General features: G+C 41.3%; 1 protein-coding gene across 4 annotated transcripts in view; it reads left to right on the top strand.

The window, feature by feature from the left end:
* Window positions 1-1,152: 1,152 nt before the first annotated feature.
* The window catches only part of LOC106648428 (organic cation transporter 1-like), a 31,424-nt gene continuing 8,000 nt past the window's right edge, over window positions 1,153-24,576 (top strand). For 2 of the 4 annotated variants that reach the window (XM_023462061.1, XM_023462058.1), the window contains exons 1-3: window positions 1,153-1,760; window positions 12,611-13,513; window positions 17,487-17,942. In XM_023462061.1, the coding sequence (XP_023317829.1) occupies window positions 13,388-13,513; window positions 17,487-17,942 (582 nt within the window). In that variant the 5' untranslated portion in view covers window positions 1,153-1,760; window positions 12,611-13,387. Of the gene's footprint in view, window positions 1,761-9,326; window positions 9,423-9,898; window positions 10,111-12,610; window positions 13,514-17,486; window positions 17,943-24,576 lie in introns of those variants that run through there. The other 2 variants (XM_023462060.1, XM_023462059.1) reach the window with 2 other exon arrangements.

The raw sequence follows: 24,576 nt of genomic DNA, 5'->3' as shown, positions 1-24,576 counted from the left end.
TGAACAGTTTTTCCAGAGAACGGGATCGAAATTTTTGATTTAGGTTTTCAAGCTTAAAAATTTCAATTCCGTTTTCCCGAAAAACAGTTGAATGAAATGGGATGAAATTTGGCAGTCATTCACAGCATCAATACGGAGGGCTCCACAGAGCCGTTTTTCGAAAATCGGTCTAATAAAAAAGTTATTTTATTTTACATTTTTAATGCACGGCCCGTCAAAATCGGGGCCTCGGCATCACCTTAACAAAACAATTACGAAATTGATGGGATTTTCAGATATTGTTACGAATAGTAATTACCGAGATAACTTTAAATCAACCAAGCTTGATCATATCGGCTGGGAAAGCTTTAAACGATCGAATTCAATGGACTTTTTACTGGCGAGAAATCTCGGTTATTTTACACCACGGTATAATAGAGCCGATGGAAGGAACAAAAGACTCCGCGCGTTGATTCATGTATTTAATGCTCAAAAACTGCTCTATACATGCTCTGGATATGACAAATGGCATCAAGTTCTATTGGCACATTAGCATAACGTTCGAGTATCTGTGCCGACGAGTATACGAAAAGATGGGCGCAATTACGCGGCATCGGCCGCGATGATGATCGCCTATTGCGTGTCTGTGAGATGTGTATAAGCAGTTTAGCTTCGATATAATGTGTCCCTTTCAATCGATATTAAAACGTTATAATATGTCTCCGATTCGGTGCCTATAATGTATTTGCTATATACATATCGTAGTTATATATATTCGGTCCGATTAGCGTACATAATATATAATACAACCGAACGCCATGGAGCTCGCTAAAGAGTTAGAGGATATCGTATCGGAGAGCTGCGCTGCGCTGCATGCGAGCTGGCACACACGGGTGGTGGCTATAAAGCCAACGGAGGTGGAATTCAAAACGATACTACAATATGCATGCGACAGATACACTGCGAGAGGCTGCGGATAGGATACGCGCACGTACACACGAGTGCATGAATATATCTCTGTGGGTATGATACACAAGCCTGTGTATATATATGTGCCCCCCTCGTATGGCAGCGGCTGAACGGCGGCGACGGCGACGGCGATCGAGCCTTTTTGCAATAAGTAATAGCGGCAGCAGCAGCATAGCAGCCCAACTTCGCACCGCACTCTTATATATACCTATCAGTATCGCTTGTAAACTCGCTTACTTACAGCCTTTCTCGGCTGCCATGTACACGACCGCGCGCGAGATAGATAGTGTGCACGCGTGAGACCGATCCTCGCTCGTCTTCGGACACGCAAGTGGGCTCCGGTACGCGTCCTTTCGCGGGGCTGCCGATTTTCGCTCATCGAGATCGGTATATGGTGTGCGATTAAGTGCGACGATGAGCCGCGCGCGATGCATCGATTCGCGAGGATCGATATAGTCGGATCTCAAAGTTGATTCACGCGATCGTGAAATTCCTTTTGCCGATTTTCCAGTGAAGTACCGCGTTTGTTGCCGATCGCGAGAGTCCGGTAAAAATCGTTTCGATTCGCAAGCTCTCTTGCTGCAGGACTGCGGTGCGCGTTTTATTTTTTTTTACGAGACCGCGCATTGAATCGGACTCGGAGATTCTTGTAAAAATTTAGTAAAAAAAAGTGGACATCATGCAGATCTCCGCCGGTTGACTCGAGACTCTGTAAAAGTCATCTACACCGAGCAATACAACACAACATTTCATCGACTGCACGATCTCTCGTTCGAGAGCAGGCAACGCGTGTGCAACGCAGCAATCAGCATGTAAGTTAATACTTTGACGCAGCTATTACATTGAGGCAATAAAAAAACATAAAATATATTTATGCAATTAGCGCACGCACTCGTAGTACCGGTAAATCGTGCCGATCTCTGATTGTCGAACGTAAGAAAATTATCGTCTATCGCAATTATAAAAAAAAAAAAAACACGCGATCATGTTTATTCGGGTGCATGGAAATATTTCGTGAATTTTGCAGAAACTACGTATCAGGCTCGTTTAAAAGTGTTCGTCTAGGATTTTTTTTGTACGCGATGAAACCCAACGACGACTTGTTATTGCTCAACTCACTGCACCACGACTTGGAGCTAATGATCGGCAAATAGATTAGAAATATTTTAAGATATCTCGCGATCGCGGCGAGTACACATTATAGCATAAGGTGCTCTGCTATATAAAGGTGGCATTAATTATCAAGTTTGCAACTCAATCGCTCGGGTGCTATTAGTCTTTTCGCACGGTAAGCGCAGTAATAAACAGAGGGAAAGAGAGAGAGATATTTGCCTTTCGAATTTTACGGGAGCGTTGCCTATTAGAGAGCAACCTTACGTAGAAGCGCGCGTGGCTGCAATTCTCAGGGCCTCTAATCTTGCGTACATATTAGTCTTTTGAAAAGAAAAAAATGTGAGTAAATTTAGAGCTAAGTTATTTAAAAAAGTCTCTACTCGAGGGCAGCTAAAAATCAAATAAGTTTTTCTAGCTGATACAATCGGTGCAGCGAATGTTTGTTATTCTATCGTAACTCGATTACTTCTCAAAGAACTGGGAAAAGTATAAAAGAAACTCCTGTATGGTGGAAAAAAATGTAAAAATAAAAAAGCTGAAAAATCGTTAGGCGAGAGAGAGAGAAAGAGAGCGAGAGGTCGAAAGATGGCCGGATGTCGATTGGTGCAGTGATTCGATTGATTCGCTGAAGAGCTTACGGCGGCTTCCAGCGAACTTCCGAGTGGCCCGCGTGCTCGTTATGCCGATCGGGGATATATGTAGCAGCGGTGGTAGTATAGTAGTAGTGGACAGCAGAAGCAGCAGCAGCAGCAGAAGCAGTCGTTGCATATAACGTGTGCTGCTGCTGCATCATGCCGTACAGAAGAGAGCGAGCGGGACAAATGGCTAGATAGAGCCCGAGCGAGAGAGAAAAATTAGTCGGTCGTGGCCGAGTTAAGTGGAAGAGTCAGCGGAAGAGTTGAACGAGAGAGTGCGAGAGAGAGAGAGAGAAAAAGAGATCGTTCGAGGTTGGACGCCTATATGCATACGTGTGTGTGGGCAGATGAGCGCCCGATTTTTCCCTTTCCGCATGCAACGTTACTTTGTCCTTTTTTTTTTTTTTTAAATACATGTACGATGTTTGATTGTTTTTACAATTTCACGGCTAATTCAATTTGTATTTTGTTAAAGTACAATTATCAAACGATTGACGATCCGTCTCATATTTTTTCTTTATTTACAAAATGCAATATCCTCGCGATAGCCTCATACACACAATGCGGCTCAAGTGTATTATATTTCAAAACACCCTCTCGCAGCTTCTCGTATGCACAATATTACATACACTACTTGCACGCAGGTCTGAATCAATTGATTTGGTTGGTCGTCGTGGTCGTCGTCGCGCAAGGCTCAACGATAAACTTCCTCGTTATAATAATACTTTTTAACGACAGGATTGAATGTGCGCCTCGTCGGGCTATTTTGATGATGGTCAAAATTACATACGTATACGCGTTTGTATAGCCGTTCGCGCGCGCAACGACAACGACTATTCGTTATTACGTCTATGTAATCGTAACTTTTGCCATTAAGCCTAGCCGATTACATGTAGTAATGGTAGTCTAATTGCATACGCGCGCTGTAATTTGACATTCTCATCTGCCAGAGTTGCTGAGGCTGCCGTGTGCATTGGCTATATACGCCGACTCGCTCATAAGGGAACGAAATTGATTTTAACATCCGTCATCGCGGAGCATTTGATCGGTTTATTTTCCAATTCGAGCTACGACGCTAATACATTCACCTTGAAATATATATATTATATAGAATATATATAAGGCTTGTGAGCGACTCAGGGTTGATGGGATGTAGGTATGTATAAGCGCTCGCCCGAGTAAATAAACTACTTGCGCTGCAGCAGTAGTAATTGCTGATGATGTTTTGACACGAACCGATGATGATGCTGCAGCAGCTGCTGCTGCAATACGGTACACAGGAGCTCGCGCGGCCTTAGATTTTAATATAGCGGAAAGAGACGACGAGCCGCAGCGCAACGTGAGAAAACTACGCAGCTTCTTGATTTTTTTTTTTTTATAAAATTACGAAAGCACATAATCGATCGTGCGCAATGATGCGGTTCTGTGAATTGCAATTTTTTTTCTGGTTACACTTGTTCTGTATTTACGAATTCGCGCGTGACACGCTTGTGTGGACGTATATGATCTCGATGAAACATCGACCTTTGCGCGTGAAACATCGTTTTTTCATAATGACTTGGAAAATAACGTTGCGCAACTCGAAATGAGAGTGAGAGATGGAAAAACAATATATTTTACAGGTTTACTTGCGCGACGCGCATTGTTGTATTAGCTTATAGATAACAATCTCGCGAACGATAAGAACTCTGCAACTCTATATCGCAGAAATGATGCGACTACCTGCTGCCGTTGTCCTGCAAGCTTACCTCCAACGTAATTAGGCGGTCGAAAAATCAAATATCTGGTAATTGGTCGAGTCAAGCCCGATGTGTCGTTGTGTTTTGCTACTGCAGCTCGAATCATCAGCGATTCGAAACATTAGAGTCGGTCGGACTTTGTCGGGCTTTGCCATAGCTAGTTTATTCATTTAGTTCACGTTCGCAAGCTTCGTTCGGCGCGCATGCGATGAAGCTAATCTCTACTCGTTGCGAGAGATTCGTAGCGGAGAGCAATTTGCATATCACAGTCTCTCAAACTCTTTCTCTCGCTCCGTCTATCTCTCTCTCTCTCTCTCTCTTTTCGTTCGTTTTATATATTAACTACGACGAAAGAAAACACGGCGCTTATAGCATAACAAACGACGTGTGTCGAGGACTTAATCTGAAAAATCTCGCGTATTATAATATGCGTCATGCTCGAGCTTCGCGTCTGTAGCTATAACAGCAACAGCTACCAGTGAAAGCCTCTCGTAAAGAGACTCACCGCGAAATTTCAAACTTGGTCTCGAGCGTCAGCGCGGCCGGGCGCAAAACCCTCGACACGTTGTCCACATAGGCGGATTTCAAATTAAATACGGCTCCAATAGCCGAAATCGATTTAATCGATCAGAATTTTTATCCGACTTTTTCTTGCATAGATACTCTTACTAGCGAGATTCTACTTTTCATACTTTTTTGCGCTCTGAACGTGGTTCATTGGGCTCGTTTTTTCCATCTTTATACGGCAAAAACTGCACGAGGCACGCAACATTGTATCGCACTTCGTAATGATATACCATCACGCCGTGTATATCTTTTACTGTATATGTCGAGTGTGTTCTGCAAGTGGCTACACACGGTATACACACATACGCACGTCTGCAACGTCGTATATAACTTCGACTACTTGACTTACTTCTTCTGCGGTGTTGGCTATGCAGCCCGAGTTTATACAGGCACGGTAATGCTCCGACGCATGCAATCGTTAAGTACGTGTGTATCATGGAAATAGCGACGACCGTACGACGCGATCATCGCATACATACGATGAAAGAGGACGCATGCGCGCACCCGCTATTAGGCGTACTTGCGACCGCAGTAGCTCTTATTATACCTATATTTGTTGCAGTTCGTCCGTTTGTTGTATACGGATCCGCGGCTGCGGCGGCGGCGGCTATGGTAGGCTAGGCGTATCGCGCGATCGCCACGGCAGTTTCGATTCGTTCGAACCTTTTGCACGTGTATAAGTGATCGTGTATACACGTATATCGCACCTAGACTAGGTCGTGCACAACACCAACGGCGACGCGATTCGCAAATCTCGCGAGGTAGTAACGGCCGCAGGTGTACATACGTCCGAGGGCTGCGATGCACATTATCGCACGTGTGCAGCGCGAAACGACCCCCCGCGATCATGGTCGTGTTCGAAAAGCCAATCGAAAGACATCACTACATCTACCACTACTACTGCACGACTGCGTGGCTCGAATTGAAAAATCTAGTTCATAGGGATAGTATCGACGATGTTTGTGCGGATAGCCGAAAGGATTCGCCAGTTGTGGAATGTTTGCTCGATACAATACTATGGCGATGACGTACTCCTCGGGTTCGCTAGTGGTAGCGGCGACGAAAAAGAAAAAAAAAATACAACGACCTCTTGTAAGTTTTTTTCTTTGCTCGCTTTCAAATCCACCGATCTCGCACGATATAATTTCGAATTGTTGAGCTGGTTAGATCATTGTTTTATAATTCCCGTTTTTTTGTTGCTTTTTCGCTCTTAAATTTTTTTACACACGTGTGTTTTGGGCATCGAATCGTTTTATCAAGCTCACGCGCCGAGTCATGATTTTGGAGCCGCGTATACGTATCGAAGCGTGATATTAACTCGCGAAAGCAACAGATTTCGAAGGTTGCTTTTTTTGTACATGCGAAAACTGCCTATTCCGGTGTCTCACATCGTTCGCTACGATACCTACATAGGTAATTTATAGACATAAAAAAGACGCTTGCACGAATAGACGTATATCTAGATGAGCTGCGGTGCGATATATAAACTGCTTAGAGTATGTGTCGCGCGCGACGATCTATTAGGGCCAGTGAACTGTGTGCACGAAAGAGAGAGAAAGAGAGAGAGAGAGAGAAGCGCTAACTCGTGCACGCGCGACGAAAAGAAAAATATGAAAATTTTTCACCAAACGAGATGTTGCTGATGCTGTGTATAAGCTCCTGTTGCTGTTGCTGCCACGATGCCGATCAATCAACTTTACATCGTCATCGCTGTCGACAAGTTATTACTTATTTTATTATCTCACGGGACGAAAATTGTACTAGCGGCAACGGCACGATAGAACTGCAGCGCAAGTCGATCGATGCTGCTCTCTCTCTCTCTCTCTCTCTCTCTCTCTCTCTCTCTCTCTCTCTCTCACTCTCTCTTTCTGCACATTATGCTCTAATCGAATTGAATATTGAGCGATGCATTTTTTCCAGTCGACTTTGCATCGTATACTCGTATATGTGTGCGGAGGATCGGGAGTAGCAGCAGAAGCAGTCGGGGCCAGAGAGAGAGAAAGAGAACGCGCGCGCGCCCCGTTATGATAAATATCGACAGATCGGCAAACTCGATTAGACAGGCCGCTGCCTCGTCGCTCGCTCGGCTTCGAGCTCACTCCGGCAATCTATCATGTGTGTGTGTGTGTGTGTGCGAGCCTTCAACTTTTCGCTTATATATTTTTAATTCATCCCTCCGCACCCCCGATCCACGCGCACACACAACTTCTTATCGTTTTATTTATAACTTCGTGATTTTTTATTTTCAACTCTTTTTTATTTCGTTCGTTCACTTTTTTTGCTAGGATGAAGATGCGTACATACGAGCTTGTAATTGAAAAGAGAGGAGTATCGAAGCTATGAACTAATTTGAAAACGCGCGAAATTAGCCCGATTATAATTGTTTAGCCGCAACAGCGAGCCACGCTAAATAGCTGCTGAGCTCGTTCAATTCGAAAAAGAGAGAGAACTCACCAGTTCGACGTTATACCGCGTTATGTATGAAATTTCATGCATTATATATACAGCGCGCGATTTCGAGCTTTTATTCGACCTGGCGCTGCACAACCCGTGCGTTTTACGTGCTCTAAGAGGCGAATTATTATGATGCTTTATTTACGTATGTATATTATGTTTGTGTCGATTATTATTGCGATACGTCGTCGTAATAAACTGGCGCGCATAATTTAGCCTTTGACAAACATTACATTAATGTCACGCTTTATGCTAAAATTGTTCTTTGTTCAAGTCCGCGCGCGCGTATGTGTATTATAATACGCCATTACATTAGCCGCGAGCACATTGCACGATGCTGCCCCGGCCAATAATACCTCGCCGCACTACCGAGAGAGAGAGAGAGAGAGAGCGAATATAACAATTACGTTAAGAATTTTCGTGTACTTATGTAAATCAATGTACTGCTGCGCGTATATGAATGCAGCTCGTTCGCTCGGATATTTTATGCGTATTACGAGCTGCGTACACGTTGTGCGAATGTATGTTTTTTCGACGCGCGATACTCGAGACTGCTGAGTAAATTTTTTTTTTCCCCGACCAAGCGCGCGCGATGCGTAGCATATATCGCGAGTCGATGCGCGCTTTTCCGACAGCAAAATTCCGCGTCCGTGTGCGTACAGCACATATAAACAAAAAAAGAAACGCATTAAGAACGGCACGCAATTATGCGATCGGAACACGCGTTACCGCACGCACGGACGCGGGCGCGCGCGCTTAAGAGCGCGGAGAGGATAAGTGCTCGTGTTTCGCAAACTTTTAGCAACGCGCTGCTACCAACGACGAGCTTGCATTAAAATTTTTAGATACGATTTATAAGAGGTACACGGAACGTTCGTGAACGTGCGCGTCGTAGCCGTAATGGCTTGTACGTACTCTCGAAGAATTTTACATAAGCGTTAATTATAATGATGCGCGCGCCTTCGTTAAAATAGCGACGATAACAAAAATCCGATGACAAGAGTATGTGCATGCAGTAGTCGTGTTTGAACTCGAGCTACGTACCGCGCGCGCGGACTCGTTGTATTCGCGTATACACGAGTTGCATCACGTTTTTGTATTAATATATTTTCCTCGTTTACGACGCGCGGCGGAAGATAAAATATGTATGCACGCTTGAACCTCGGCGCGAGCAAAGCTCACCTCTCTCCCGCGACCCGACGCGTCATTCGGTCCTAAAAGCTCGCGCGCGCGCATTTTACGCAAGCACAACGACGCGTCGTCGTTATCGGGTCAGATTTTGCCTTCCTTTCTTTTTTTTTCTGTTTTTTCGGCTACTCTAGGCACAGCTTATGCTCTTCTCGTCGCAATCCTCACTTATACGAAACAATGGCTCGGCTGAGCAATTTGACTTTTTTCACGCGGTCTTCCTCGAGATGAAAGCTCTTTCGCCGTCCATCTCGTCGAGCAACATCTTTGTTTCTCGCTGTTTTTTTCTCTCTCATTTTTTCTCTCCCTTGAGCTATGTATATTGTGTGTATGCCACATAGGTATACAGGTAGTTGGCTGGTACACGGCATTAGCGGTGCTTCCGCGCTGCGAAGCATCATCGCTCTCGGTTAGCTCGTCGCGCAGTCCGTCCGAGCTCGCACCCACACACCTATACACGGTTTATACAACACAGACTCGCTCGTATATACACACGGGAGCGCGACGAGAGAGAAACACGTGGTGTTGTGTTGTGTGTGGTGTGCGGCTCGGGATCCGATGCTTCGCTGCACATTATTGCGCGCTCGCTGTCACAGCGTCGTCGGCCGCGCACATCTCCAGCCAAGAGAAAAACTGCGCGCACCGATGGATTCACGCGTAGTCCGGTTGGCTGGCGCGTCGCGTGAACGTCGCAAGTAGTAGGTAGTACAGTATATAGCAGGTGGTAGCAGCAGCAGCAGCAGCAGCAACGCCAGAAGCTCCAACGATAGTAGCAGCGGTACACCAGCAGCTCTTTTCCTCTCGCTCAGTTCGCTCGCACTTGCAAAGCTCTCGCTTCTCTCTCTCTCTGCTGCTTATACACCTTTTTGTCTTGTGCTGCTGTGTGCTTATAAGCTGTGTCTGTGGCGGCCGAGTCTGTGCTCACTTTTATTTACTTGTGTACGTATACAGGAACGCAGGAGCTTATATACCCTCGAGCAGCTAGTTACGCGCTCGTGTTTTGCAGTGCTGCACGTGGCTGTGTTTGTGCTCTTGACTCGCAAGCTCGACTTTGTTTGGATTTATTATTTTTCTTCCCTTTTTTTTACCTGTTTGCTTTTTTACCTGCTAAGTTCACCTGCTGCTGCTGCTGCAAGAAAGTCGAGAGAAAAGAAAAATTATTTATGTTTTCGATAGGAAAACAAAGTGTCCGTGTGATGAGTGACGTGAGATAATTAATATCGCGTTGAATCCTGATAAACACGTTGAGTATATCGTAATTTTAAGTAAAAGCACAATAACAGTGTCCACCGTAGATTTAATTTTTGTCCTTTTTTTATGTGTATAAACTTTAAACTCTCTCCGAATCCGAAATTCCATTCGATGCATTCGGGCGTAGGATAGCTTTCAAGAGCTTTTCAAGAAATCGTAAAGAGCTCTTGAGCGCAAATTCATCGAGAAACAACGTTGCATTTATCCCTCGCTCGGTAAAGTACTCGTGTTTTTTTATGCACTTTCATGGATATTGACTGTCTTTCGTAAAATATATATTGCGCACCTCGCGGAGCAGCAGAAGCCACGACCTGTGCTACCTGTACTGTGTCTGTGTGTGTATTTATTTGCACGCGCCTGCAAAATCTCATAGCGATAAAATGCGTGCTCGTGTCATACGATTCATTTTCCGTCGTGTGTCGATTGAATATTTTTCAATTTTTTTTTTTTTCGTTTCCTATACTCGTTTCACAGGATGATCTCTTTAGAGGAATAAACTCGCGTTGTCTCTCTTGTTTCCGATGTATTATATTTCAACTTTGGATAAATATCGCGAGTGCGCATAAATATATAATAGTTTTCTCTCTGTCTCTCTTTGCGACGGTGAAGACTCTTGTCCGCGCGTTATTTTTTCTGACATTTTTATTTCGTAATAATACCACCATTCCGAATATCATCTTTCACATACGTACATCCATACGCATAACATGCAGCTTTGTGTAAGCGCACACGCTGCTGCTGCTGCTGCTGCTGCTGCTGCTCTTCTCTCGCTCTCACGTGTGCGTGCGAATGCATATATGTATATTATCTAACCGCCTCTCTCTAAATTGTCTTGTAAAATAACCTGTAATCCTTTGTATGACATGTATAAAGCTCGTATTAGTCGTAGCGTAGTAAAAAAAGTTGAAAAAAAACCAAACGCAAAACAGAGGAAAAGGTATGATCGAGAGAGAGAGAAAAATCCGACTTGTACCCGTCGCATAATGAATAAATTTGAATAAAATAGCATCGGCCACGCGATAAAGGCTTATGCGAGCTATAACGGAGAAAATTTTGAACGACGGATAGAGAAATAAAATTTAGAACAACAACAAAAAATCGGGCCTCGATTATTATTTTATACTTGCAGATTTGTACAGGGTTTTCCTCGTTTCGTTTTGTTATCAGATTTTCCTTCTTCTATTTTTTTTTTCATCTTTCTTTGTCTTTGCTTTGTAAAAACGTGCACAGTCGCACACACGCGAAACGAGAAGAAGGCGCCTTTTGCGATAACGCGCGATGCACATAACGCGCGCGCCTGTTCACACATACGAGAGTACAGAATTTTCACATTTTTGCATGTCTCTTTGAATTTGTAATCGCGCACTATACTAGTAGCATCGTGCGCGGACAAAAGCGCGCGTATATATCTGCTGCAAAGACAAGGTTGACTCTGCGAGCGAGATTGAGCGAGATAGCTTGGAAGAAGAAAAAAAAACGAAAACAGAAAAAAAACAAAATTAACATACGAGTATCGATGTAGTAATACGGATTTGAATGTTTCGAGATTAGCAAAGTTGTAAATCGATCGATCGCGATGCGCGCGTATGAGGCGGATTTTTTCTGTCATCTTTTCAATATAGGAACGGCATAAATATGCTACTAAACAAGATTTTTCGCACTCGCTGCTGCGTGCTCCCGTATAATACTCGCGTGTATCATCTCATAACGATTAAATTATGAAAATCATGTGTATCAATTAACGCACGCACACGCGTACGCCTGATACAAGATACATATGAGATTTCTGTCGGTGTAATAAACGCGCGGTGCATGCCGCGTGTATAGTGAAATTCTTCGGCTCGTGTGTGGACGTATATTACGTAAGCTCGCGCTCAATTTGCATGAAATTTTCGACTCGATGCAGGATAATAATTCAATGTAAATATTTTTTTTCTAATTTATTTTTTTCGGTACAATATGAGCAACTCAATTGAACTACTAATCAATTGAAAATGACAAATATGAAATTGAAATAACCGATGACTTAGACGAAGCTTTCCCACTAAAAAAATTATATGAATGACCGACGCGAGATTCCGACCAATCAATGAGCGAGGCGCAGTTACTCCTCGACCAATGAGGTGACGAATAAAACGACTTCACATGATGTTTTTAAGGAAGGAACGACGCCCGCCACTTGCACTCGCGACGCTCGTTTAAAAAAGGCACCTGCGAGTCGACCATATAAATGAGATAGCCACGCGTGAATCGGACAGGTATACGTACAGGTGAATACACACACGCGTACGATCAAACGGACTCTCGCGCGCGTAAACTTGCGAGCGCGAATGTGTTGAAACTTGAATCGTGCAAAAACGAGTTCGGGCGAGCGGGACTCGAGCGCTCTCGAAATGTATATATGTATTGAAAGTCAGAGTACGAAGGTGGCGCAATACCAATGTATTTATAAAACATACACAATTGCCTTGTTATTCTTTTCCTCGAGGATATCCTTATAAACACACACGCGTGCATGCACAGTTTCCATGGAAGCGCGAGATTTTTATATACAGAGCAAAAAATTCAATGAAATACTTCCCTCTGTATTCTCTTCAATATATGATATTCTACGAGCACAATCCCGATAAATAAGCGCATGAAATAACTCGAATTTCACTGAGCTATTTGTATATCGTTTGTACTATACGCAGCTTTCTGTATCTTTGGTTGCAGGTAACACAGACGCAGCCGTAACAATTGAGACAAACATGTGAGCCCGAAAGACAATTTCCACCACGCTATGAAGCCAGTACGGCAATCAAATTTGTTGACTTGACTTTTTTCTCGCTCGCCGTGAACGACGACGACGAGGACGACGACGAGGGTGTCTCGTTACTTTGCGCGCGCGTGTGTGCATAGTACCACTACACGATATACTGCAGTGCCCTCGCAGAGAAAAGAAGAATAAAAATAAAAAGGTTTGTCGCTTGTTAAGTGCACGTGGGTGTCGCGTGTGCGAGGGCGCGAAAAGCGACATCGACGACGGAGAGACGCTTTAAAAAATACAGCGCAAGGATAAAACAAAACAATCATCGTTGTATCGGGACACGCGCGGAGCAGCGTTGCGACGGCTCGACGACGACTCTCGTCGATCGCTCGATGATCGTCCGGGACAGAAGGCTCGAAGCAACAGCGTCAACAGAAAAAGCAGTAGCTGCAGCGAGTGTCGCCGAGTTATCATGTGATTAACATTTAGAGGGAGATGCCGCCGTGTAATTCGGCAAACTCGTCGTCCAATATTAGCCGCAGAGAACGAAGACGATCACGCCGTAGGAAAAGCAGTGGTGGTGAGCTGCTGTCGGAGCTGGCGGCAATCGTCGCGTTGTTTTCCTTCGTTACTTGAGCGAGTGCCCCGCAGTGCTGAGTGTTTGTGTGTATAATAAAATATATAAGTGTGTGAGGCCAAAAAAAGGCCAACGACCAGCAACAATAACAACAACAACAACGAAGATGAGCAACATCGATTTCGACGAGGTGCTTCTGCACGTCGGCGAGAAGGGCCGATACCAAAATATCATGTACTATCTGCTCTGCATACCTGCGACGTTACCCGCAGCTTTCCTTGTCTTCTCCCAGGTGAGTCTCTCTCTGTCTCTCTCTTTCCCTCTCAACGCCGATCGATTAATCGATATTTAAATCTGTGTGTGTGTGTGTGTGCTGCGTTGTATACATGTAACTCGCGCATTTTTAAATTGCGCCAGAAATTCTCTCGTGTACAAAGCGTCGAGCTTTTATGTATGCAGCTTTAATACGGCTGGGGAACAATTATGCTACTTTTTCCAGCGTATCAAAGCCCAATCGCGGTATTATTAACATCGTCAAATGAAAAGCTTCGAAATACGGCTTACTTTCAAGTGTTATACGATCGTTGAATAAAATATATATGGGTAAGGCTCAGAATTTTTTAAATAAACCTGCGCTCGTATGTCACCGATCTTGACGCGCTTTTGGTATGTTATAGTACATGGTAAAAAAGACCCAAAACCAAAATTTTAGACCCCCTCCCCCCTCCTACCCCCCACTTCCGGTATAAACGTCCATTTTCTATCTATATTTTTTCTGAAGGCCTGAAGCAATTAAAAAATCTGAAAAAATTCACAAAAATACTTTTCAACAATCCAAACAACCTTGAATTTTTTCAGATTTTTTGAGTGCTTCAGGCCTTCAGAAAAAATTATTGAAAATTTTGAAAATTCATATACGGCGCTACGATGCAATACAAAGCCCGATCTTTTTTTCCACTTATTTTTGACATCAAAATACATAACCTCAAATTTTTTCAGATTTTTTCAGACAGAGCGCTGGCGGTTTTTAGCCGAAAAACGCCCTTTTTTTACGAAAATAATTTTTTTAGGGCGATATGAAGCTTTAAAAAATCTGGAAAAATTTTTTTCTTGTTTTTCAGGTCAAAATACATAACCTTGAATTTTTTCAAATTTTTTAATTGAAGGCGATAGCATCTATGGCTAAAAAACGCTATTTTTATGAAAAACGGTTCCTGGAACCCAGAGGTTCCGGTAAAAAAATTTGAAAAAATTTTTTTCGAATTCCTTGTCAAATTTTAATAAATTTTGACCGTCGCAAAATTTCGATTGGAGCTTCCTAGCTCATTCTAGAGCATAACAAAGATTCGAGCGAAATTCTGAAGAAATTTGAAAAATAATGTAATTGTGATGAATGTCTTCAGAATTTCGCTCGAATCTTTGTTATGCTCTAGAATGAGCTAGGAAGCTCCAATCGAAATTTTGCGACGGTCAAAATTTATTAAAATTTGACAAGGAATTCGAAAAAAATTTTTTCAAATTTTTTTACCGGAACCTCTGGGTTCCAGGAACCGTTTTTCATAAAAATAGCGTTTTTTAGCCATAGATGCTATCGCCTTCAATTAAAAAATTTGAAAAAATTCAAGGTTATGTATTTTGACCTGAAAAACAAGAAAAAAATTTTTCCAGATTTTTTAAAGCTTCATATCGCCCTAAAAAAATTATTTTCGTAAAAAAAGGGCGTTTTTCGGCTCAAAACCGCCAGCGCTCTGTCTGAAAAAATCTGAAAAAATTTGAGGTTATGTATTTTGATGTCAAAAATAAGTGGAAAAAAAGATCGGGCTTTGTATTGCATCGTAGCGCCGTATATGAATTTTCAAAATTTTCAATAATTTTTTCTGAAGGCCTGAAGCACTCAAAAAATCTGAAAAAATTCAAGGTTGTTTGGATTGTTGAAAAGTATTTTTGTGAATTTTTTCAGATTTTTTAATTGCTTCAGGCCTTCAGAAAAAATATAGATAGAAAATGGACGTTTATACCGGAAGTGGGGGGTAGGAGGGGGGAGGGGGTCTAAAATTTTGGTTTTGGGTCTTTTTTACCATGTACTATAACATACCAAAAGCGCGTCAAGATCGGTGACATACGAGCGCAGGTTTATTTAAAAAATTCTGAGCCTTACCCATATATAGTATTCGCGTGTACAAATCAAAAAAGCTACTCTCGGTAATTGAACGCTTGTGTATACATACACAGGTACAAACACAAGCAAAAATAAAGCAAACATCGTTTTTGCCATAGCCGATGTGTTTTTTTTTTGCTCGATTTCCCTGAGAAACTTTCCCCTCTCTTTCTCTCTTCAACTTACCCTGCAATATGCGACTCAATTTTTGAATTAGAATTTTTTCTATATCCAAGCACTTCAAAGTTGTTTTACTTCGGCGGGATAACTCGAGCGAAATTCTAACGACGTGCATGTATATGTGTTTACGTGCGCTACGCGTGATGCATAAAACATACACAACAGAAGAAAAATATCAAAGTTTGTCCGCTCTTATTATATGCGAATATAAGTAGTATATGATGTATGTAACGTAGGTGGGCGCGCCGGAGCAAGGTGAGCTTCGCCAACGGTGCAAGTCAAGCGCGCGCGTGGCATCAAAGGATTTTTATCAAAAACCTATTATGCCTTTTTTAAAGTGGGCTTTAAGACTTCAACGACGGCGACGAGCTCTTTTTTTCGCGATATTGCCACTGTAGCATGAGATTATATTAAATGGAGGGTAAAATTTTTAATGAAATTACGTCTCGGAGGCGCGTCGAGTCGTCATCGACGTTGTTATTCGTCCAGATCCTTTGTTCGAGAGATTGCGAGATGCTTTGAGTAATTCATTTGGAACGAGTTAGAAAATCATTTCTCTTATTTATCAGCTCTAACGCTCACAAGAATTCATGAATACATTCATAGGTAAAAGCTCGACAGACGATTGACATCCAGTGCCAAATTTGATATCCTGCCAGCGTGAATAATTCAAATGCCTTGTCGATTGGATAAATTGAATTTTTCATGATATTTTTATTCGAGACTTTTGCCTAAATCATGTGGTCATCGTGAATAGTTAATGCATACTTCATAAATTATAAAATAGACTCGTGCCAATTTCAAATGTTTTTTTTTAATAACATAGGCGCTGTCTGAAATAGGCAGTTTAACTTTTCAAATGAATAAAGCATTTCCATAGGAACTCGAGGGTAGATTTTTCCGAAATTTAAATTCATGTTTCAGTAAATGCTAATTTTTATATACCTAAATTATGGTTCTTCACGTATTCAATTCTTACAATCGAATAATATTATTAATTTTACCTTAGATATTTCTTCTACCCTAGATTCTTACCAGAACAATCAATTGTTTTGATTTTTTTTTATGAACAATTATTTACAAAATTATTACAAAAATATTATTGAAGTTCTGAGTATTCACACAGAATTACTTAATGTTTCATCGTTGCTTTTTTTCTTTCGATTTACTCGAATTTGGCCACACGCCATCTAACGGTAAAGTATAAACTACTGTATAACTATTTTCCCAGCACCTAGCGTTATTTTGAATGCAAGTATTGTAATTAAATTTCATAAAATATTAGCAATATTCAATTCTTTACTCAAAAATGCACAAATTGGTTAAGTTATATGCAATGTATTTATTTTAGTTTTAATATTTATAGTATCACTTTATTAATTTTAGTATTGGTACTTCATTTTTCTTGTAACAAACGTAGAATTTTTAAACGTAATTTTTAAAATAAATATATTGTAAAAAGTTAATAAAGTACGCCTATCAAAATTCGGTACAATCTCCCATTAAAAGTATGTAAAATACGAATAATTTTTACAGTGATACTTCGCGAGTAAAAAGAAACAAAAAAAGCCACCTTTCTTCAGTTAAAAATTAAATCAATAAAACTGTTCGTAAGGATAAAAGTACTTCTAAAAACGTAACTTGGGATTAAATTGTACCCTCACAGTTAGTTCTGATGTAAAAATTAGCTTCTCTATGTAATAGTAGGCATCTTTTGAACCATGAATTTAAACTTCTAATATATACCTGCCGTCAGTAAAGCCTCTTTCCGACTTCCTCTAAGAAAATTTCTTCATTTGAAAAGTTAAACTACCTGTTTCTCTACCATTACTCAAAATTTAACTGAAAGAAACCTTAAAAATTTGCATTAGTTTAATAAACAAGCACATTGTTAATTCTCATATTGCTCGCTCGATGTGTGCTGCAGGTGTTCGTCAGTGCCACGCCGGATCATTGGTGCCGCATCCCGGAGCTGCACAAGCTCCGGGGCATTCTCAGCCTGGAGGATCGCAAGGCTCTCTCGCTGCCCTACTCGGAAAAAAAGCTAGACGGCCGGCTCGAGTACGACAAGTGCACGATGTACGACGTGAACTACACGGAGATCGTGGAGTCGTGGCTGGGCCCGGACTACGACAACGTCACGGCGGGCCTCGGCCTGGCCGACTTCGCCGACACCGGCGGCGGCAATCACTCGACGACGGACAGCTCGACGGGGGGCCTCTTCAGTCCGGACGGCCACGGCGGCTCCAATCTGACCTCGCTGCTGCGCTTCCCGCGCAGGCTGCCACCGCCGCCCGTCGGCAATCCCAATTGGACGGTGGTGAAGTGTCGATGGGGCTGGGAGTACGACACCGGGGACTACGACAGCACCCTCGTCACCGAGGTAAACTCGACAAAAGCAGCTTCTGACTCCCCACGCTTCAACACCTGCTTATTTAATTTCTTAATCCTATGATATTTTCCGATATGGGGGCAAATATTGCATACCTATAATATGACCGATTACACGACTGCATCAAATTTCAAAGAAATACCTTCGTTCGATTCTTATTCAACTGAAGTACAGCTGTAATACGGTATACAAAGGCATTACTTTCACGATTGATTCTTGTTTTCATCGTTATAAGAATGATTTTGCGTGGTTTCATTTATTCATTTCTATAGAGGTTTAATAATTACATTCTATTGTTTGAATCGAATTGCAAGCTTCAAATTAAAGTATGCATTGATTACGATAAAAAAAGCGTGAATCATTAGTTCGAGCTTAAAAATTATCCTTACCAACCAGTAAATTCGATTTAATACCGTCTTTTTGAATGTTTCTTGAAAATTCTATGAAGCTTGCGATGATATACGACATTAAAAATAATCGATTTTTCCATGGCAAAAACTTTAAAGAAACTTTGAATGCATTTATGTAAGAATTCACCTGCATTACGGGAGCACAAAAAGAAAAATTACACGTGATCTCGCCGAGTTATCTATAATTGTAAATCGTTCATGACTTATACGATCTTCGCGAGAGCTCGCTGACACCAAAACTTAGCACGTCTTCGCAAGGCTGCAAAAGCGCACAACTCGCACATATTTTATAGCTGTCTGATGTGCATTTGACGATAATATTCCAAGTTACTTTAACACCGGTGTATAATTGTGTACTCGGTAAAAACATAAAAAAAAAATTTACTCCGGTACATCGATACTTTTGCAATTAAATTTTTTTTTCGTAACTCCGACTTAAAATAGTCCAGAAAGCCTCATATCAGAAACTTTCAAATTAGGATACATCGCTGCCAGATTACAACGCAATTAAGGGGTCTACGTGGCAAACATTCATTATAAATGAGCAAACCTAATATAAAGCAAATAATTGAGTTTAGTCAATGTGCCACTAAAACTCAATCTTCCACACATGTATATACATGACACTCGATGCACGGCCCGAGAGCAGAAGTTCCACTTCGCGGCGACGTATTAACCTCCGCCGTTTAATTATGCCCCCCGTTACACGTTCGTCAGTCAATACGTCGCGCCCGCTAGAAATGTATAACGCGATCCTCGTGAGCGGCGGGCGGAAATTTGCATAATTTCACAATTCCTGTCGCTCAGCGACAGCCGCCGGAAGAAAATTCGTGTACGCAGAATTGTGTACTGTAGCCTTTAAAAAATAGACGACTCGAGTGTGTATGTATACGATGTAGTGCTCTTTGCCGATTGCGCGAAGACGAAACGACCCGCGTGTCCCGCGCTTGAACTGCACAAAGTGAGAATCTCGAGTTTCAACGTTGCGAGAATAGTTAAATTTTTTTGCCTTGGCCTTTGGATCCGGTTGTCCTCCGGGATGCGATGTAGGCGTTTCAAGCATTTCATGCAGTTATTTTTATATGCGCGTTAACGAGAAATAACTCAAAGAAAAAATAGAAAAGAAGGAAATTTCGTTCGACGACGAGAAATCATATTAAAATTTTTTTCTTCGTTATAAAATACGGTTGATCGCGAGATGAAAAAAAAATTATCAATGTTATCGAATTTAAGCTTCATTGACGCTATAATAACGCGAAAAACATGACGATTCTCGTTAAATAAATATAATTCTCGCTCAGGTTTTCCCAACGGTATTCGGTGGTATTTTATCGATTGCCACTAATTAAATGCTCTGGGCAATGGCAAAATATTTCATTTGATTATTCGTAGAGTTACTTGAGCAAAAATAAATATTTGACCTTTTCTTCTTTATGGACTGCAGTTCAGATAATTTGTATAATAACGAGATGTGAAAGGTTTCTATACTTATTGAATTAAACTAATGCGTGTTTTTTTTTATTTTCTTGAATTTCATTAAATTATTTTTCCCATCTTAAAGTCGATTTTATAAATTATATTGATAATCAACAGGGACGGGTGAAAGAAATCGATTGATACTGGAAGATTAGAGTGTCAATTATCGATAAAAATCTGTGATTGTTAATAATTTTCCCTCTGCATTGGTAGTGCGCTTATCAGATGGGCTCATTTTACGTATAAATAAATGCATCTTGTAATGATCACAAATTACACATGTGTTATAAGTTTTAGTCAACCTAATATTAATTCTGTGTTGGTAAGGTATGTTAACCCATTAAGAAGGAATAGATATTGAAAAAAGGGTGCCACGAAAAATGAATTTGAACACAGCACATGGAAAGGCAAAACGACTTAAGTCCATATTTTTTGCTTCCTATCAGCACAATGATACTCTTTTAATTTAAAAAAATTCTAGGAGTGTGCCGAAAAAATTGACTCCATCGATTTTTTTCATGGTCAAGTCGATTATTTGAATTTTTGGGGTTATATTCTGAGCACTCGAGTTTTTTCAGCTGGTCGATCGAATGACACGTAAAGAGTCACAATCGTTGAATTCGGTAATAATTAGAAAGTGAAAATCCAGCCAAGTAGGGGTGGGGCCTATGCTTACGATTGATGACGACCCACTACGATTTGCATCTGCGTACACATAACTAAAGTTACTTTATTTACTTTATATTGCATCGGCCACGTGTTCTCCACTTTTCACAGATCGAAGGAAGTGCGTAAAGTCAGTATATATTACGACGTCGCAGCGTGAACAGCTCATATAGGAAGGTCACGTCGATCGGCAGAAAGTGATTTTTGTGAAAAAAATTGTTTAATTAATAGCGACTGTATGCGAGTGTGCAGGATGATGTCCCCGTTCGATCTATAGGTTCGATTGTTCAGTGAACAAACAAAACTAGAAAGACTAAAGAGCTTACGAGAAAATGTCGATTGGGAGATCGAAGATGAGCGATACGAATTTTATAATCAATTTTGTAATTTAGTCAGGAATTGGACGGGCCAATTCCCTGATCTCCTAGACATCAATCGCCCCAAAAAGATTGAGTATCTTCTCTCGGAAGCCTTGCATTCTAACAACTATTTCTTAAAAAAAGTAATCATCGAGTTTGTGGCTCTCACCGGCTACGAGGACGAGGACTATGAAGTCGATAAAAAGGGCAAGCCATTGTTGTGCCGCAAAACACCAGTGCATGAAGCGTCTCAATATCTCCGGAGGGGCGTATGTGATGACTACGTCCATGGGCTTTTTAAAATATACAATAGATTTGATGTGAACTACATTGACAGAGAGGGATTTACTCCTCTGCACATGTTTTGCAAAGATAACAATCATGAGTTTGCGGAGGTATTTTTCAAGATCAACAAAGAAATCAATCGGTCAGTAAAAGTCGACGCAAAGGACAATTTGGGTCGAACGCCGCTGCAATTAGCCGTAGCGAGTCTTGCGATGGAAACTATGGATGTAGTCTTGGATCACGGTGCCGATCTGTCTAGCTTTGTTTTTCCCACCGTGAATGACTTCGACGAGTGCTTTACAGTGGACGAAAACGAGAGGCACAGGTTAAAAGTCAAGTATGCGTCTGGCCTTCTGGCCATTGTCGAGTGCCTCGAAAAAAGAGGATTTCTAATGGGCCGAAGCGACGCCGTAACGATCATGAAATTAATCATCAAGTATGAATTGTACGAAAAATCCTCGAATCTTAAAAATGTTTTGGGTAAAGACAAATTTTTCACGAATCAAGTAAATAAGATAAGGATAGTAGATAGTGGTACGAGTCCATCGCTCTACGACCTGATTCGATTAAGACCGGAAGAAGTAGCGGCGAAACAACTCACATGTTTAGACCACTTCAAGTTCGCGGGCTCGAAAAAGTTCAGTAAGATTCCCGAAGGGCACCGCCAAGCTTGCGATCTACACCTGTGCGAAATAATATCGAGAAGATTTTTCCGGCGCTGGACACTGGATTCTTTATTGGAGTTGACGCGTTACCGATTGTCAATGCTTTGCTGTGATATAATCATGGAGAGGTTAACATACAGAGATTTATGTAATATTTGCTTGGCGGCTACAATCCAACAAAGCTCAAGATGGTGATCAGCAAATTTGCAGTATTTGTTTATGTCTATTTTCAATACAATTTTGTATACTTTTCATGCCATTCAAAAAAATGAATTTAAAAAATAAGTTTCGATTTCTTTGATCAATAAATTATACGCCATTATTAATAGTAAAAGAATCTTTTAGTAAAAGTTGTGTATTTCATTAATCACGACGACACCTACAAACCTACAAAATCGCATCTACAAACAAGTGCGATTAACTCGAAAAAAAGTTGGGTATTCCAATTTTTTGTAACTCAATTTGAACTCGACGAGCTAGATTAGACTCGAGTCGACAACGAAAAATCGGATACTCGCACAATCCTAATAAAAAGCTAAAATATTTGTATTTTTTGAGTTCTCCGCGCTTAGTCAGGAATACACAAGCAACTTAGAATTAATTTTTCTCAAAAACACGAAAAGTAGACTCGAGTCGTTTTACTTTTTCACTTGAAAGATGAGCTTGAAGCGTTTGAAGATCTCTTTATAAAAATGAGTATTATAAATCTCTTTATAAGATAATAACTATTTCCAACTATCATAAGATGCGATGAAAAATCCATTCTAATCTCAAATTCGACGAGAACACGGATAAAAATAATTTTACCAATCGCTGCAGTTGCAGTCGAAAAAAGCTTCTGTGTGATTCGAAGTCTCGCGTGCACGTATGTGTGCGCTTTGACATAATGCTTACCGCCGCGCTTGTACTGCAGTGGATAGGCCAGAGGAAGTGACGGCTCGTCTATACGCTTGTGCGTGTGCGTGTGTGTGAGCGTACAACGCTTAGGTTGATGCAGTAACAGAAGCATATACAAGCACGAATATGGAGCGGGATCGCATGTACGCGGCGTGCAGCTCGATGTACAAAGCTTATATCGTGTGTTAGTATGTGTGTATCGTGAAACGGCCGCTATTGTAAATCCCCTCGTGCTTGCTGCTGTATACATAGCTGCCTCTGTCGTATAATAGACTCCCGAAGAACGACGAATTAACTTTATACTGCCGCGCAATTAAGAATCAAAAGGCAACTTGTATATTGCGCGCTGCAATACATATTTCGAGCTATTTGCTCGCAAGAAACGAAAGAATCTGGCGCAAATTCGCGTCGGATTCAGTGTATGTAATAATTGCGCTCGCGCCCGAGCAAAGCCATCGTGAAAGCTGATCGACAGGTGCAAAATCTGCTATCGCTGCTGCATAGCCATTCGGTGCAACTCACGTGCAGAGGTCCTTTGAACTCGTCGATCAACGCGCCCAACGCATGCACCTAGGCTCACTTACATTATACACTCGTGCACATACACAGCATTATCATCATCGTCGTCGTCATCGTCATCGTTGGGCTTTAAGAGCGACCGATCGCTTTCGTTCTCTCTTTTTCTCGTGGCGTCAAGCAATTGCTCGCCAATTCACCTACCCCCGCATCCGGTGCTCCTCGTCTGCATGCATACGTATATTATATGTATACGATACGAGTATGTATGCGTGTGTGTTGGTACAATGTGTCACATGTGTATCGATACACGCACACACGTATACGCGAGAGAGCATTATTACTAAGCTGCATACACACACACGCACACAGTTCAGAGGTGGAATAGCAGCAGCTCTAAACATGACCTGCACATTTACGTGCGTTCCGGATTCACCGCATGACGTAAAACTCGATATACGCTTTGCTTCTGTACATACTTACTATTTGTATTATGATATATAAATACAACATACGTGTATGCGCATACGTATATATCGGTAACTTCATAATAAAATTGTGTGCATTAGCGATGTGCGTACTTCGATACACGCTATTACTTTGTCGTCGTATGTATACCTTGTTACTTTGCAACTTTTCAATCGAAATTGACTCGTTATATGCGTACTTTTTCCTATCCATTAATGGCATACGTGTATGGCACGTATGCAACAATAATGATCGCATCTGCATCGATTGTTTGATCTTTGTGATGTGCTCCCACTTCGCGGAGTTTCCTCGCGAAATTTTTTAGTAACGAGAACTTTTTTTTTACCCAATTATACAATACGCTTTTATGTAGAGAAATACTCATCGTATACTTTGATTTGTGCTTTCATTGGAAGCAGTAAAATATTTTCTCGATCTCAAAACTGATTAACGGATCAATAATTCATACTTTCAATTATTATATCTTTCAATCAAAATTTTGTGCGTTTCTTCAATCTTGTGCATCGATGAAACAAAAATTATTGCATGATGCACGCTAGCCTTAGTCTCTCTCTCTCTCTATCTCTCTACCTATATCCTCTCTATCTAACATTTTTAGTCTTAAGATCAGTTTATTTTTAATTCAACGATGATTTTCATCTGAACGCATGAAAAATTTAACTTTCATTGTTGGACAAAACTACCAACTGCTCTTGCGATAGTATAGGATATGCGTAAAAAATTTGCGAGGTCCACACAAGGACAAATTTGCTCCTGATAGACTCGAAGGTCATGTAGACTAAGTTTACTTTAGGACTTAAATTAGTGTTTTTGATTTATCAAGATAAAATAAAATCAGATCATCGTGACATTGCACTCTCGT

This window comes from Trichogramma pretiosum, unplaced genomic scaffold (assembly GCF_000599845.2).
Source record: "Trichogramma pretiosum strain Unisexual culture from Peru unplaced genomic scaffold, Tpre_2.0 scaffold20, whole genome shotgun sequence".
NCBI classification, from domain to species: domain Eukaryota; kingdom Metazoa; phylum Arthropoda; class Insecta; order Hymenoptera; family Trichogrammatidae; genus Trichogramma; species Trichogramma pretiosum.
The sequence above is the reverse complement of the archived record's forward strand: the minus strand, read 5'-3'. Positions and strand labels throughout refer to the sequence as shown.